This window comes from Salmo salar, chromosome ssa14, assembly GCF_905237065.1.
Source record: "Salmo salar chromosome ssa14, Ssal_v3.1, whole genome shotgun sequence".
In the NCBI taxonomy this organism is placed as follows: domain Eukaryota; kingdom Metazoa; phylum Chordata; class Actinopteri; order Salmoniformes; family Salmonidae; genus Salmo; species Salmo salar.
The window spans coordinates 39,101,681-39,118,653 of record NC_059455.1 but is presented as its reverse complement, the minus strand read 5'-3'; the positions used below and the strand labels follow the sequence as shown (position 1 = coordinate 39,118,653).

The 16,973-nt window shown below is 52.1% G+C and overlaps 1 protein-coding gene across 2 annotated transcripts in view; it reads right to left on the bottom strand.

Annotated features, from left to right (window-relative positions):
- LOC106569546 (serine/threonine-protein kinase STK11) overlaps nucleotides 1-16,973 on the bottom strand; it is a 76,236-nt gene that overhangs the window by 54,191 nt on the left and 5,072 nt on the right. For both annotated transcript variants that reach the window (XM_014141006.2, XM_045694355.1), the window contains exons 3-6: nucleotides 12,003-12,086; nucleotides 10,469-10,558; nucleotides 940-1,072; nucleotides 120-256 (exon numbers count right to left, since the gene is read on the bottom strand). In XM_014141006.2, coding sequence (XP_013996481.2) covers nucleotides 120-256; nucleotides 940-1,072; nucleotides 10,469-10,558; nucleotides 12,003-12,086 — 444 coding nt within the window. The remainder of the gene's footprint in view (nucleotides 1-119; nucleotides 257-939; nucleotides 1,073-10,468; nucleotides 10,559-12,002; nucleotides 12,087-16,973) is intronic.

Here is a 16,973-nt window from a genome sequence, read left to right as displayed (position 1 = left end):
AGAGGGGGGGGCCGGTGGGTCACGGTTAGAGAGGGGGCGTGGTGGGTCATGGTTAGAGAGGGGGCGTGGTGGGTCATGGTTAGAGAGGGGGCGTGGACAGTGCAATAGCCATTACGCACAGTGTGACGCCTGCGGACCAGATGTCCACTTTGAACCCTGAAAACGTGTCCAGGCCGTTGGCGATCTCGGGGGGCTGAAACGCTGGCGAGCCCTGACTTGTACGACACGTGTCATCCTTCGCAAACGGGTGCAGAGCCTGGTGGAGAGGGGGAAGAATATATATAAATATAAGAGCGAGGTAGGGAGAAAGAAAAAGCTCACAATCAGCATGATCAATCAGAGAGTGAAGAATGTTGTCTGCACACTTTAGTTAAGAACATGTACAGGTAACTGCCAAAATAAAAAGTGTCAATAGGGCGTTGGGCCACCATGATCCAGAACAGCTTCAATGTGCCTTGGCATAGATTCTACAAGTGTCTGGAACTCTATTGGAGGGATGCAACGCCATTATTCCACGAGAAATTCCATAATTTGTTGATGGTGGTGGAAAACGCCGTCTCAGGCGCCGCTCCAGAATCTCCTATAAGTGTTTAGATCTGGTGACTGAGACGGCCATGACATATGGTTTACATGCTCATCAAACCATTCAGTGACCACTTGTGCCCTGTGGGGCCATTGTCATCCTGGAAGAAACCACTCATCAGGATAGAAATTAATCACCATAGGGCTGAAGGTGATCACTCAGAATGGCTGTGTATTTATTGGTGTTTACCTTGCCCTCTAAGGGGTTGAGTGGACCTTAACCATGTCAGGAAAACAGACCCCCATACCAGAACAGAGCCACCAGAACCCTCATTTACTAGTGTTTCCTTTATTTTGGCAGTTTCCTGTATGTCCCTAATAATAGGTAATACAGGTAAATTATATTTGACTTCTCACCTCTGCCACGCCCAGGTCTGAGATCTTGAGCATGCCGTCGGTGGTCAGCAGCAGATTCCCTGGTTTAATGTCTTTGTGAACGATTCCCTGGCTGTGCAAATATTCAAGACCATCTAACAGCTGTAAAAAGTACCTGAGAGAGAGAGAGAGAGATAGAGACAGAGATGGCGAGCGAGCCACACGACATTAGCTCTATGGTGAATCCTATCTTGAGATCTGTGCATACGTTTCTATTTTGCATAAATCCCTCAACATCAGTGATTTACAAGAAGAGTGTGAATTCAGCCATACATGACGTATCAATCCAAGCAATCTAATGTGTTTTATTCAAATGTGTGGCTATAAATCAGTGTAACCTCCCCATCTGCACCAGGGATTTGTCTATTGACCAGGTATTCCTGCAATGGAGAGCTTTGCAGTCCTGCTGGATACTGGCCCTAATCTTAGTCTGCACAGAAGCACACACTAATAATAGCAGTGGAAAGAGCGAGCGAGAGGATAGAGCGAGGGCGAGCGAGTTCCCGAGAGCGAGGAGTACCCGAGAGCATAGAGCGAGGCGAGAGCGGGCGAGGGGATAGAAGGGGCGAGAGCGGGCGAGGGGATAGAACAAGAGCGGCAAGATAGAGAGCGAGGATAGAGGGCGAGAGCGAGGATAGAGGGCGAGAGCGAGGATAGAGGGCGAGAGCGAGGATAGAGGGCGAGGATAGAGAGCGAGAGCAGAGGGCGAGAGGATAGAGAGCGAGAGCGAGGATAGAGGGCGAGAGGATAGAGAGCGAGAGCGAGGATAGAGGGCGAGAGGATAGAGAGCTAGAGCGAGATAGAGGCAGAGGATAGAGAGCGGAAGAGGCCAGAGGATAGAGGGCGAGAGCGAGGATAGAGGGCGAGAGGATAGAGAGCGAGAGCGAGGATAGAGGGCGAGAGGATAGAGGGCGAGGATAGAGAGCGAGAGCGAGGATAGAGGGCGAGAGATAGAGGGCGAGAGCGAGGATAGAGGGCGAGAGCGAGGATAGAGGCGAGATAGAGGGCAGAGCGAGATAGAGGGCGAAGGCGAGGATAGAGGCGAGGATAGAGGGCGAGAGGATAGAGGCCGAGAGCGAGGATAGAGGGCGAGAGCGAGGATAGAGGGCGAGAGGATAGAGGCGAGGATAGAGGGCGAGGATAGAGGCGAGGATAGAGGGCGAGATAGAGGGCGAGGGCGAGAATAGAGGGCGAGAGCGAGAATAGAGGGCGAGAGCGAGAATAGAGGGCGAGAGCGAGAATAGAGGGCGAGGATAGAGGGCGAGAGCGAGGATAGAGGGCGAGGATAGAGGGCGAGAGCGAGGATAGAGGGCGAGAGCGAGGATAGAGGGCGAGAGCGAGGGTAGAGGGCGAGAGCGAGGGTAGAGGGCGAGGGTAGAGGGCGAGAGTAGAGGGCGAGAGTAGAGGGCGAGAGTAGAGGGCGAGGTAGAGGGCGAGAGCGAGGATAGAGGGCGAGGATAGAGGATAGAGGGCGAGAGCGAGGGCGAGAGCGAGGATAGAGGGCGAGGATAGAGGCCGAGGATAGAGGGCGAGGTAGAGGGGCGAGGATAGAGGGCGAAGCGAGGATAGAGGGCGAGCGAGATAGAGGCGAGCGAGGATAGAGGGCGAGAGCGAGATAGAGGGCGAGAGCGAGATAGAGGGCGAGAGCGAGGAGAGGGGCGAGAGCGAGGAGAGGGGGCGAGAGCGAGGAGAGGGGGCGAGAGCGAGGAGAGGGCGAGAGCGAGGATAGAGGGCGAGAATAGAGGGCGAGAGCGAGGATAGAGGGCGAGAGCCCAAGCGAGAGGATAGAGCGAGGGCGAGGATAGAGGCCGAGAGCGAGGATAGAGGGCGAGAGCGAGGATAGAGCGAGGATAGAGGGCGAGAGCAGAGGGCGAGGATAGAGGGCGAGAGCAGAGGGCGAGAGCAGAGGGCGAGAGCAGAGGGCGAGGATAGAGGGCGAGAGCAGAGGGCGAGGATAGAGGGCGAGAGCAGAGGGCGAGAGCAGAGGGCGAGAGCGAGGAGAGGGGGCGAGAGCGAGGTTAGAGGGCGAGAATAGAGGGCGAGAGCGAGGATAGAGGGCGAGAGCCCAAGCGAGAGGATAGAGCGAGGGCGAGATAGAGGCGAGAGCGAGGATAGAGGGCGAGAGCGAGATAGAGCGAGATAGAGGGCGAGGATAGAGGGCGAGAGCAGAGGGCGAGAGCAGAGGGCGAGAGCAGAGGGCGAGAGCAGAGGCGAGAGCGAGGATAGAGGGCGAGAGCGAGATAGAGGGCGAGAGCGAGGATAGAGGGCTGAGAGCGAGATAGAGGGCGAGAGCGAGAGAGGCGAGAGCGAGGAGAGGGGCGAGAGCGAGGAGAGAGGGCGGCGAGGATAGAGGGCGAGAATAGAGGGCGAGAGCGAGGATAGAGGGCGAGAGCCCAAGCGAGAGGATAGAGCGAGGGCGAGGATAGAGGGCGAGAGCGAGGATAGAGGGCGAGAGCGAGGATAGAGCGAGGATAGAGGGCGAGAGCAGAGGGCGAGGATAGAGGGCGAGAGCAGAGGGCGAGGATAGAGGGCGAGAGCAGAGGGCGAGGATAGAGGGCGAGAGCGAGGATAGAGGGCGAGAGCGAGATAGAGGGCGAGAGCAGAGGGCGAGGATAGAGGCGAGAGCAGAGGCGAGAGCAGAGGGCGAGAGCAGAGGGCGAGAGCAGAGGGCGAGAGCAGAGGGCGAGAGCAGAGGGCGAGAGCAGAGGGCGAGAGCGAGGAGAGGGGGCGAGAGCGAGGATAGAGGGCGAGAATAGAGGGCGAGAGCGAGGATAGAGGGCGAGAATAGAGGGCGAGAGCGAGGATAGAGGGCGAGAGCCCAAGCGAGAGGATAGAGCGAGGGCGAGGATAGAGGGCGAGAGCGAGGATAGAGGGCGAGAGCGAGGATAGAGCGAGGATAGAGGGCGAGGATAGAGGGCGAGAGCAGAGGGCGAGGATAGAGGGCGAGGATAGAGGGCGAGGATAGAGGGCGAGGGCGAGGATAGAGGCGCGAGATAGACAGAGCGAGGATAGAGGGCGAGAGCGAGGATAGAGGCGAGAGCGAGGATAGAGGCGAGGAGAAGAGGGCGAGAGCGAGGACAGAGGCGAGGATAGAGGGCGAGACAGGGGCGAGAAAGAGGGCAGGATAGAGGGCGAGATAGAGGGCTAGAGCGAGGATAGAGGCGAGAGCGAGGATAGAGGGCGCAGAGCGAGGATAGAGGGCGAGAGCGAGGTAGAGGCGAGAGCGAGGCGAGCGAAGAGGGCAGAGCGAGATAGAGGGACGAGAGCGAGAGAGGCAGCAGAGCGAGGATAGAGGCGAGAGCGAGGATAGAGGGCGAGCGAGATAGAGGGCGATAGCGAGAGATAGAGCGAGGCGCGTGCGAGAGGACAGAGCGAGGCGAGATAGAGGCGAGAGCGAGATAGAGGGCTAGGCGAGGATAGAGCGAGGATAGAGGGCGAGAGCCCAAGCGAGAGGATAGAGCGGATAGAGGGCGAGAGCGAGGATAGAGGGCTAGAGCGGATAGAGGGCGAGGATAGAGGGCGAGGATAGAGGCGAGGATAGAGGCCGGAGATAGAGGGCGCAGAGCGAGGATAGAGCAGAGCGAGATAGAGGCAGGCGAGACGGGGAGCGAGGATGGCGAGAAGCGAGGATAGAGGCCGAGAGCGAGATAGAGGGCGAGAGCGAGGATAGAGGGCCGAGGATAGAGGGCGAGAGCGAGGATAGAGGGCGAGAGCGAGAGAGGCGAGCGCAAGCGAGAGGATAGAGCGAGGGCGAGGATAGAGGGCGAGAGCGAGGATAGAGGGCGAGAGCGAGATAGAGGCGAAGCCCAGCGAGAGGATAGAGCGAGGGCAAGGATAGAGGGCGAGGCGAGGATAGAGGGCGAGGGCGAGGATAGAGGGCGAGGATAGAGGGCGAGAGCGAGGATAGAGGGCGAGAGCAGCGCAGGATAGAGCAGGCGGGATAGAGAGCGAGGATAGAGGGCGAGAGCGAGGATAGAGGGCGAGAGCGAGGATAGAGGGCGAGAGAGCAAGCAAGAGGATAGAGCGAGAGCGAGAGGATAGAGCGAGAGGATAGAGCGAGAGGATAGAGCGAGAGGATAGGGCGAGAGGATAGGGCGAGAGGATAGAGCGAGGGCGAGAGGATAGGGCGAGGAGAGATAGAGCGAAGCGAGAGGATAGGCGAGAGGATAGAGCGAGGCGGGAAGGATAGGGCGAGAGGATAGAGCGAGAAGCGAAGGATAGGGCGAGAGGATAGAGCGAGGCGAAGAGATAGGGCGAGAAGGATAGAGCCAGGCGCAGAGGATAGGGCGAGAGAGATAGAGCGAGGCGAGAGGATAGGGCGAGAGGATAGAGCGAGAGCGAGGGATAGGGCGAGAGGATAGAGCGAGGCGAGGATAGAGGGCGAGAGCGAGATAGAGGGCGAGAGAGCAAGCAAGAGGATAGAGCGAGAGCGAGAGGATAGAGCAGAGGATAGGGCGAGAGATAGGCGAGAGGATAGAGCGAGAGATAGGCGAGAGGAGGCGAAGGCGAGAGGATAGGGCGGCGAAGAGATAGAGCGAGGGCGCAGAGGATAGGGCGAAGATAAGCGGCGAGAGGATAGGCGAGAGGATAAGCGAGCGTAGAGGATAGCGAAGGATAGAGCGAGGCGAGAGGATAGGGCGAGAGGATAGAGCGAGGGCGAGAGGATAGGGCGAGAGGATAGAGCGAGGGCGAGAGGATAGGGCGAGAGGATAGAGCGAGGGCGAGATAGGGCGAGGATAGAGCGATGCGAGAGGATAGGGCGAGAGGATAGAGCGAAAGCAGAGGATAGGGCGAGAGGATAGAAGGGGCGAAGGAGGGCGAGAGGATAGAGCGAGGGCGAGAGGATAGGGCGAGAGGATAGAGCGTCGAGAGCGTCGAGAGAGAGAGCGTCGAGAGAGAGAGCGTCGAGAGAGCGAGAGCGTCGAGAGAGCGAGAGCGTCGAGAGAGCGAGAGCGTCGAGAGAGCGTCGAGCAGCGTAGACAGCCGAGAAGCGTCGAGCGAAGCGTAGAGCGGCGAGAGCGTCGAGAGAGCGAGAGCGTCCCGAGAGACGAGGCGGCGTAGAGGCGAGAGCGTGGAGGCGAGGCGCGGAGAGCGTGAGCGGCGAGAGCGTTCGAAACGAGCGTCGAGACGCGGCGAGCGTCGAGGAAGCGAGAGTCGAGAGAGCGAGCGTCGAGAGAGCGTCGAGAGCAGCGAGAGCGTCGAGAGAGCGTCGAGAGAGCGAGCGAGAGCGTCGAGAGAGCGAGAGCGTCGAGAGAGCGAGAGCGTCGAGAGAGCGAGAGCGTCGAGAGAGCGAGAGCGTCGAGAGAGCGTGAGCGAGAGAGCAGAGCGCGAGAGAGCGAGAGCGAGAGAGCGGCGTGGAGAGAGCGTCGAGAGAGCGAGCGTGAGAGAGCGTCGGAGAGCGAGCGTGGAGAGGCGAGAGCGAGACGTGGAGAGAGCGTCGAGAGCGAGAGCGTGGAGAGAGCGAGAGCGTGGAGAGAGCGAGAGCGTGGAGAGAGCGAGGCGTGAGAGAGCGTGGAGAGAGCGAGGCGTGGAGAGAGCGAGAGCGTCGAGAGAGCGTCGAGAGCCGAGGAGCGTCAGAAGCGCGGAGAGCAGCCGAGCGCGGCAGAGCAGACGTCGATAGAGCGAGAAGCGCCAGAGCGTCGAGAGCGTCGAGAGAGCGAGAGCGTCGAGAGAGCGAGAGCGTGGAGAGAGCGTGGAGAGAGCGAGAGCGTGGAGAGAGCGTGAGAGAGAGCGAGAGCGTCGAGAGAGCGAGAGCGTGGAGAGAGCGAGAGCGTGAGAGAGCGTCGAGAGAGCGAGAGCGTGAGAGAGCGTCGAGAGAGCGAGAGCGTCGAGAGGCCGAGCGTCAGAGCGAGAGCGCCGAGAGAGCCGCGGAGAGAGCGCCCATATATCTGGTTATATTTGTTTCAGCGTTATTTGTTTAAGAGCCGCCCGGCATATCATCCAGAGCCATATCGCGATATTCGTATTATTTGTTTATTTCACGCGATATTTGTTTATATGGTTCGGCATTTGACATATTGCTCTGCCTAGGCAGATTGGCCTGGATATTGGTCCCACATATATACTGTCGGGTGCTGGTCCCACATACCTGTTCTTTTATTGGTTGTTCACATTATCACCCGGTTATTCAAGGCTATTATTATTCCGCTTATTCGCCCATATCGCACATATTCTATTCGCTATGGTATTGTCACAATCTGCTGTTTATCACCTGTCACCCAACATTTTATTCCGATGTCGCACATATCATAGAGCGTGGGAGAGCCAGAGACGAGAGCCGGAGAGAGCGAGGCGGAGCGTGGAGCGCCTATATCGCCAGAGCGGGAGAGAGCGCGGGGAGAGACCCGAGCGAGACAAGCAGCAGAGGCGGAGCTGGACGAGAGAGCGAGCGCTAAGAGCTGAGGAGACACGGGAGCGACAGAGCCCGAGAGCGCGAGAGCAGCGAGAGCGGCGGGAGAGAGCGCCGAGAGCGGCGAGAGCGGACGCGAGAGCGAGAGCGGACCGAGAGCGCGAGAGAGCGAGAGCGCGCGAGAGAGAGCTATTGCGAGAGCCTGAGAGAGGTCGCGAGAGCCAGCGTTGAGCTGCCGATCGCCGAAGAGAGTTTAGTCACCACACCTGCATCGCACTCGCCCACATATCTCACCCATAGCTGCCCACATCACCTGCTGGTGTTATTCGTAACTTATTGGCATTGCCTCGCTATTTACAGCCCCGTTATTACTCTAAGCTTTTGCCCACATTCTGGTTTATTATTGGCTCGCAGTTATTACATTAAGCTATTTTATTATTGCTTCGGGTATCGCGCGACATATTTCGTTGTTGGCGTGGATATCCGGCTCAAGCATATTGTTCATGTTTCGCACACATCTGGCTCACATATTCCGGACGACATACTCGGTTGCTATCGGTTCGACCGAGCGTGACACCCACATGCTCGAAGAATGAGCGAGAGCGTCGAGAGAGCTCGAGGGCGAGGACAAAAGAAGCGAGACGTCGAGAGAGCGAGCGTGAGGAAAAAGAGCGAGAGCGCGAGAGAGCGAGCGGGAAAAGAGCGGAGAGCGCGAGAGCGAAGAAGAGCGAGAGCGAGAGAGCAGCGAGAGAGCGAGAGCGTGGAGAGCGCCGAGAGTCCGAGAGCGAGAGAGCGAGACCGAAGAGTCGATCCGATCGTGTTAAGATGCGTTATCTGGCTTCGTATTAGTTATTGTCCGGTATTTCTATTCCGTTACCACTTTTGTTATAATTACCTGCTATTGTTATTGCCTGCCCATCTTTATTCGCATCTGTTATTGGTGTATCGCCGACATATACATATTCACTCATATCCTGGTCTGCTCCTAGTTCATCGCATCGCCCAGGTTCTTTCCACACACGCGCCGCCCATATGCGTTGTCTTTGTTGGCTTAGGTCGCTTTGTACCAAACATTCATTTATTATGTTCAACGAACAATTCATATATCGAATATCATTTTGCTCGCATATTTATTAGTTGTATTTCACGTTTTTTTATGGTTTGGTATTGCGACTATGGTCTTTATCGCCTGTTACGTGTTGCCGGCGCGCGACATATTATCGCTTTATTCGTGATCGCGATACTCTTTAGTTATTGCCCGTATTGTGCCCATATGCCCTAGAGAGCGTCGAGAGAGGAGAGCTGGCGAAGAGGCGTCGAGAGCGAGAGCGCGAGCGAGCGAGAGCCGAGAGCGCCGAGAGAGCGAGAGCGTCGAGAGAGCAGAGCGTCGAGAGAGCGAGCGCGAGGACAAAGAGCGAGAGCGTCGAGAGAGCGAGCGCGAGGACAAAGAGCGAGAGCGTCGAGAGAGCGAGCGCGAGGACAAAGAGCGAGAGCGTCGAGAGAGCGAGCGCGAGGACAAAGAGCGAGAGCGTCGAGAGAGCGAGCGCGAGGACAAAGAGCGAGAGCGTCGAGAGAGCGAGCGCGAGGACAAAGAGAGAGAGCGGTCGAGAGCGGTCGAGAGAACAGAGCGAGAGCGTGCGAGAAGACAGAGCGTGCGAGCGTGAGAGCGTGCGAGAGGACAGAGCGTGCGAGAGGACAGAGCGTCGAGAGGACAGAGCGTCGAGAGGACAGAGCGTCGAGAGGACAGAGCGTCGAGAGAGCGTCCAGAGAGCGAGAGCGTCGAGAGAGCGCCGAGAGAGCGAGAGCGCGAGAGCGCGAGAGCGAGAGCGTCGAGAGAGAGGCGCGAGAGAGCGAGCGAGAGAGCGCCAGAGAGCGAGAGCGTCGAGAGAGCCCGAGAGAGCAGACGTCGAGAGAGCGCCGAGAGAGCGAGAGCGCCGAGAGAGCGCCGGAGAGCGCGAGAGAGCGCTCGAGAGCGAGAGCGTCGAAGAGCGAGACCGAGAGGCGAGAGCGTCGAGAGAGCGTCGAGAGAGCGAGCGCGAGGACAAAGAGCGCGAGGACAAAGAGCGAGAGCGCGAGAGACGGCGCGAGACAAAGAGCGAGAGCGTCGAGAGAGCGAGCGCGAGGACAAAGAGCGAGAGCGTCGAGAGAGCGAGCGCGAGGACAAAGAGCGGTCGAGAGAGCGAGCGCGAGAACAGAGCGAGAGCGTGCGAGAGGACAGAGCGTGCGAGCGCGAGAGCGTGCGAGAGGACAGAGCGTGCGAGCGCGAGAGCGTGCGAGAGGACAGAGCGTGCGAGCGAGAGCGTCGCGAAAGGACAGAGCGTGCGAGCGAGAGCGTGCGAAAGGACAGAGCGTGCGAGCGAGAGCGTGCGAAAGGACAGAGCGTGCAGCGCGAGAGCGTGCGAAAGGACAGAGCGTGCGAGCGCGAGAGCGTGCGAAAGGACAGAGCGTGCGAGCGCGAGAGCGTGCGAAAGGACAGAGCGTGCGAGCGCGAGAGCGTGCGAAAGGACAGAGCGTGCGAGCGCGAGAGCGTGCGAAAGGACAGAGCGTGCGAGCGCGAGAGCGTGCGAAAGGACAGAGCGTGCGAAAGGACAGAGCGAGAGCGTGCGAGAGGTTAGAGCGAGGCGTGCGAGAGGTTAGAGCGAGCGAGAGGTTAGAGCGTGCGAGAGGTTAGAGCGTGCGAGATTAGACTCGGTTACGGAGTTTAGCGGAGCCTTCGGCGCCAGAGATGCGCGTTTTTCGCTATTTGCCCGGATAGTCATATCGGTATTTGTTCTGCTACCCCATATTTCGCTATCTCGCCCTACATGCCCGTATTCGCTATCTGCCCGCTACCATTCTTTCCAATCCTATCGCTATCTCCCGTGCCCGGATCTGCTTTCACCTCCTTCGACGGTCCTCTATTCGTGCATCTGTTCTTATTCGTTATGTAGCGAGAGGTTAGAGCGAGAGCGAGCGAGAGGTTAGAGCGAGAGCGAGCGAGAGGTTAGAGCGACAGCAAGGAAGGGGCGAGAGAATGGAGAGGACAGAGCGAGGGGCGAGAGGAGGGAGGTAGAGGGGCGAGGGAGGGCGGCGAGAGGAGCGAGGGAGGACTGCGAGAGGTTGGCGGCATGAGGGGGGGCGGCGAGAGGAGGGAGAGCGAGAGGCAGCTGGCGAGAAACTTACCCGTGAGCTTGAAATACTGGAAACCTTTTCTCCGGGACGCTGTCCAGCATTTCTTGCATCCCACATACGCAATACTCCATCACCATATACGTGAGACAGGGAGTCAAGGGAATACTCAAAACAGACCAATGAGAAACATTTACACACTAAACAAACAAACTGCCATATTAAAACAGCCATTAAAATACAACAGAAAAGGAAATACATTTTCCTTGTACATAATGCATTTAAAGTTACTGGCTCAGAGTGGGAAATCAACTAAATATGTCTCGTTTTATTTGTTTAGGTGGGTTTCTCCAAGGCTTTAAGCAAGTAGCAATTCGAGTTATGTATGAAAAGGCAAAAACAAGAAACAGTTAAGGACAAAAATATTAGCAGTTGGGACCTTTGCACTTTTCTGGAGTGACCAGTCAAAGTCCAGATCTCAATCCTAGCCATAACCTGTCGAGATCTGAAAACAGCAGGCAGGGCACTCTCAAACGTTGAAGAACTAGAGCAGAGCAATCTGCTGCTGAAAAGTAGAAGAGCCAGAAGAAAAGGTACACAGCAAACTCATTGACAGCTACAAGAAGCATTTGTTGGCAGTTATATGTTAGCAAAAAAACTGTGCAACCAAGTACTATCTCTGGGGTGCCAATCAAAGTTTAGAAAAAGGTGGTTCTGCCATGTTGAAAATCCATTAACAAGGTGTGGTGACCAAATTATTATACGGCATACTTCTGGATTGCGGCATTGAAGCTTTTTATTTACTTCCCCAGAGGCAGAAAAACTCTTGGATACCATTTTTATGTCTCATGCAGTTTGAAAGAAGTAGCTATCTAGCGTTAGCTCAAATTTTAACTAGCATTAGAGAAATGACTGGAAGTCCCCAGCCTTTCAGTCATTACACTAAAGAGACTCTTGGGAAGTATATCATTAATTGCCAAAATCCCGAAGTATCCTTTTAAGAAAAGTGCAAGGGTGCCAATATATTTGGCCGCAGCTGTATAATCGTTTGGCAAATAATCAATGTGATATCAACTTAGCAAGAAAACCTCTAGGTAGATATGATATGGGAAGAGAAGTGGGATGAAACAGAAGAGTGACTGATGTGGTTGTCTCACCTAGTCACCTTAAGATGAATGCACTAAGTAAATCACTCTGGATAAGAGCATCTGTTAAAAGACTAACATGTAAATGTAAGATAGGGAGAAAGAGGGAGCAAGAGCAAGAGTGTGTGCAGACAGAGGAGGAGCAAGACCGTTTGCAGACAGAGAAAGGAAGAGTAAGAGCATGTGCAGACAGAGAGGCAATGCCTGGGCATGACAGTATCAGCTGCTTAGTTATGTCTGCATCAAGATTCTCTCCATTGCTGCAGGCTAGAGGGGCACACACACAGCTAGGAGAGCCTGCACAGTGTCAGAGTTCACTTCAACGGAGAGGAAGTAGGGCAGTAGACAATTCATAAGGAAATCTTTCCACCCTCATCAATTTACAAACATTCCACACACACACTAATGGTGCTTAAAAATTCACACACAGGAAGAAAGAATATATTTTCTGCTTCTCTTCATTGTACAACACGTCCACCAAATGGATCACATTTTTGTTCTGAAGTCTCCGGAGCAGCTGGATCTCCCTGAAACACAAACAAGTTACAAATTCAACCATCCATCACAACGAAAACATTGGTGAAATAAAACTAATTAAAATCACATTGTAAGATGAACAGAGTGTGACTTTACAGTCTTTGCCTAAATATCACAAATCTGAAAAATAAATGAGAAAGGAAACAGGAATGACGCATTAGGGTAGCTATAGCAACAAGCTCAGTATAGACACAGATCTGTGAACTGACCTTGGAAAGGGAGTTTAGAGTAACCCCCCAGCACCACCACGACAAACCCCCAGGAGACTCCACATTCATCTGAGAGCTGCTACAGAGTTGCCTGCCTGCCACTAATGAATACAGCCACTGCATGAAGGGCGAGCGCTCACATTCAGCAGTGTGTATACGTTTTAGTCTAGATCACAGAGAACATCCCCATAGTGGCCTGGTTTTTAAAATGAATCCTCTAGGTGTTTAAATTAACCATGCCATTCAAATGGGAAGGAAGGAAATGTCGGCTACATTTGAAAGGGAATTTTCATGAGTACATTTTCTCCTCTTAGGGTAATCTTACATCTTGTAATAAGTGAATTAAGCCAGCGTTTCACTGCACAGCATGGGGATGCCCACGGTGTATTGAAGTGCCATGTAGGGCAAGGATTCACTAACTTTCCCACTTGGGGCCCCCCTTCCAGCATTGGGGAACACCCCCTGTACACCACATCTCTGGGCACAAGCACTGTTCAAGACACACTGTTCAAGACACACTGTTCAAGACACACTGTTCAAGACACACTGTTCAAGACACACTGTTCAAGACACACTGTTCAAGACACACTGTTCAAGACACACTGTTCAAGACACACTGTTCAAGACACACTGTTCAAGACACACTGTTCAAGACACACTGTTCAAGACACACTGTTCAAGACTCACTGTTCAAGACACACTGTTCAAGACTCACTGTTCACACCCCTGTAGTTGGTGGAGAGAATTTAGCAGGTTTAAAGCTTATTTCCTGCCATTCTACACAAAGAAAATGTTGCATTTTTAAAGCTAATTTCTTGCAATTCTATACATATTGCCATGTCTAATGTGTATTCATGGGATATTTGAGTGACTAAAATTACAACTATATCTATGGGCTAAAAACCCTAAATAATTAAAATGCGAGCTAACATGGGCTAGTTGATCTGCACCTTTCTGACTAGAAATATCTCTGAGGTCTGTAATGATGGACATGACACTACCCAATTTCTATATTGCACTTTGTGCATTCTACTATTACAACTTTCAAGAGTAAGTTTAAAGCCGGACTGAGTTCCATTAAAATAATAATGAGGGGGGACCCCCGCGCCCCACTGTAGGACACGAACGCACACGCCCTCTTTCTCTAGTCTGAACTGTCAATCTATACACTGTACTGTAGCTCACTCTGTATGGTGCCCATTTATGTCATCTTAGCCTGCAGTCACAGGCTGGCCCAGTCCTCTGCTTTACACACTACTACTGCATCACAACTGACAGAGTCAGAGAGACATCCCACATGCACACTGCCACACACATCAAAATGGACTAACACTATTGCAAAAGACAATGTATTGCACACATGTCATGGAGGACATTTAACAGTCAGGGAAAAGAAAACTGACTATAGTCATACTAGTAAAGAGCAGCACGACCAATCAAAATGAGTTATTGTTTCGCTTTACCATCGGTGCTGTAAATATAAGCCTATGTGTATGAGAATTGTGGTCACTTCACTTCCTAGTACTAAAAAGGCAATTGATAAACCTTTGCAGCATCATCTATCCCATTCAAGGGTAAAAACATTCCACATTCAACAAGAGTGAGCAGCACTGCTGTTTTTTTAGGAAAATACAGAAATCAGAGCGTCAGCTTTTTGCTGTCTAAAAGCATTGTGTCTGCTGCATAGAGAGAGTATCTGCAGTGGATACAATATCCCTCTGTGGGATGGACCAGGAGGATGGAAACCTGCACCTTTACAAAACTTGTTTACCATTTATCGACTGACTACACAAATAGCTTCGACATGGCTTCGGCTACATTCTACAGCTGCCGGTGGATTACCTTCTCGGTTAATTCATTATGATGACAAACTTGTTGAATTTTACATGCTAGTCGTCCAATGAAATCACTCAATGAACACACCTCCCCCGCTCAGGAGTTCTAGTTCAGAGGGATGTGTGTGTGTGTGTGTGTGTGTGGCATTCCAAACCAGGGCTCAGCATTCCAGAGGCGTTGCCCAAGCAACAGGAGTGGTCATAGTGTGAGTGTACCTATCCCCGTGGTAACCCCGGGCAGTGTAAGAAGGAAGTGTTTGGCAGACAGGAATGCTAAGCGATGGCTGCTGTGAGTATAGAGAGACAGGAGAGGGGCTAAGGGTGGTACTGTTGTGGCATCCAGAGCCTTATAAGGCTAGGGATGGCTCTCGCACAGGCTCAAACCCATAGGATAGGGCCCACCTACACAGACATGCACAAACATATTACAGACGTACTAGTCTGTTTCCACCAAAACAGTGTGAGAAACTCCAGCATGTAGGCTACACAACAACTCTCACCCTGACTCACAGGAGGTGGCTTAGTATTAGGCCAAGCTTTGTTTAGATAAAGAGGGTGTGAGTATGATGCAAGACAGAGCATTGCATTCTCCATAACACTGGCAGTGGGTAGCCTAGACAACATTTTAACATAATCAAGTCAGTGTAATCACATTCAAAAGTGTCCAATTGAATCAAACCAGAACTTGCAACCCAAACCAATAAAAACATGCACTGTTACAGCAAAGGTTTTCTACAAAAAGCCTCAAATATGTACTGAGACCCTGCGAGTCACAGTAAAGCAACCTAAACTAAGTTGTTCATCCATCTCTCTAAAACACTTTCCCTCAGTGGGAAATCATTTGACAGTTAGCTTGCACATCACAGGAGAATATTAAATAAACTCCATTGTGTGATTAAAACCTTGGCGGTCCCTGTGAAAGGGAGGATGGAGAGGAAAACTATTTATAGAAAGAGACTGAGGAGAGAGAGAGAAAATGAAATGTCTACTCCTTTGGAACTTGTGAGAGTAATGTTTATTATCTATTTCACTTGCTTTGACAATGTTTCCCATGCCAATAAAGCCATTTGAATTGAGAGAGAAGAGAACAATCAAGGAAATAAACAATGGGCATACAACTTCAGTCTCCATTAGAGAGGATGTTTAAGTTAGAGGTCGACCGATTAATCGGAATGGCCGATTAATTAGGGCCGATTTCAAGTTTTCATAACAATCGGTAATCGTTATTTTTTTGACACCTTTATTTAACTAGGCAAGTCAGATTAACAATGACGGCCTAGAAACGGGGGTTAACTGCCTTGTTCAGGGGGGATTAGTTTTTGCAACCTTCGGTTACCAGTCCAACGCTCTAACCACCTGCCTTACATTGCACTCCACAAGGATTAACAGGCTGACTACCTGTAACGCGAGGGCAGCAAGAAGCAAAGGTAAGTTGCTAGCTAGCATTAGACTTATAAAAAACAATCAATCTTAACATAATCACTAGTTAACTACACATGGTTGATGATATTACTAGTTTATCTAACGTGTCCTGCATTGCATATGATCGATGCGGTACCTGTTAATTTTCATTGAGTCACAGTCTACTTCGACAAACAGGTGTTGATTTAACAAGCGCATTTGCGAAAAAAGTACTGTCGTTGCACCAATGTACCTAACCATAAACATCAATGCCTAACAGGAATATTTAGACTTAGTCACCCGTTAGATAAAATACGGAACGGTTCCGTATGTCACTGAAAGAAAAAAAACTTTTGTTTTCGAGATGATCGTTTCCAGATTCGACCATATTAATATGGTCTTGAGGATATCTTGAGGATATCTTGAGGATACCCTAGGATAGGGGGCGCCACAGCGCATTTTGAAAAAAAATCGTTCCCATTTTCAACGGCCTACTAATCAAACTCAGAAGATAGGGCATGCATATACTTATTATATATGGATAGAAAACACTCTAAAGTTTCTAAAACTGTTTGAATGGTGTCTGTGAGTATAACAGAACTCAAATGGCAGTCAAAACCCCGAGACCGATTGAAACAAGAAGTGGAATTCTGAATTGTGGACTTGACTTCTCATCTTTCCTTATTAATCACACCGTTAACCATGGTTCAGTGAGCACTTCCTATTGCTTCCACTAGATGTCGCCAGTCCTTTCACAGTGGTTTGAGCCTTATAGAGTCAAAACTCAGTGAATGACACGAGTTTGAAATTGGTCACAGGGGATGGGCCATCACCATTATGACGCCGGCGGCCATGTCTGCCCCCACCTTTGGAAACGGTTTTAAAGGCCATGACATCATCCCCTCGAATCTTATTGGCTCTCTTGGTGTTAGAGGCCCTGAAGATTTATTTTATACAACGTTTGACATGTTTGAACGAACCTACATGCGCGAGGATTGCTTTTATTATGAACTTCAGAGCTGCGCTTGGAGAGAGCCATAGGACGCGCTACCAACATCAGGCTAATGGAACGTGAAGTATGGACTTTTTGACCGAAAATACATCTGTTGTGGACCTGGGATGCTTTCTGATGAAGACAACTAAAGGTAGGCGATTATTGACAATATTATAGAAGATGAGATGGTTCATGCTGTTGCGTCCAAGATGGCGCCGAGCTCTGTATATTAGCTCATTTTCTGAGTATCGCATCTCCTTTTATCGCAAAGTGTGATTACCCAGTAAAGTTAATTTAAAATCTGGTATGACGGGTGTTCTCAAGAGATATTCATCTATAAATGTTAGATTGACAATATACATTTAAAAAATCGTTATAGTATAGCAATTTATTGAAATGTAGCATTGTTTACCGGGACGCTTTTGAGGGGAAATTAGG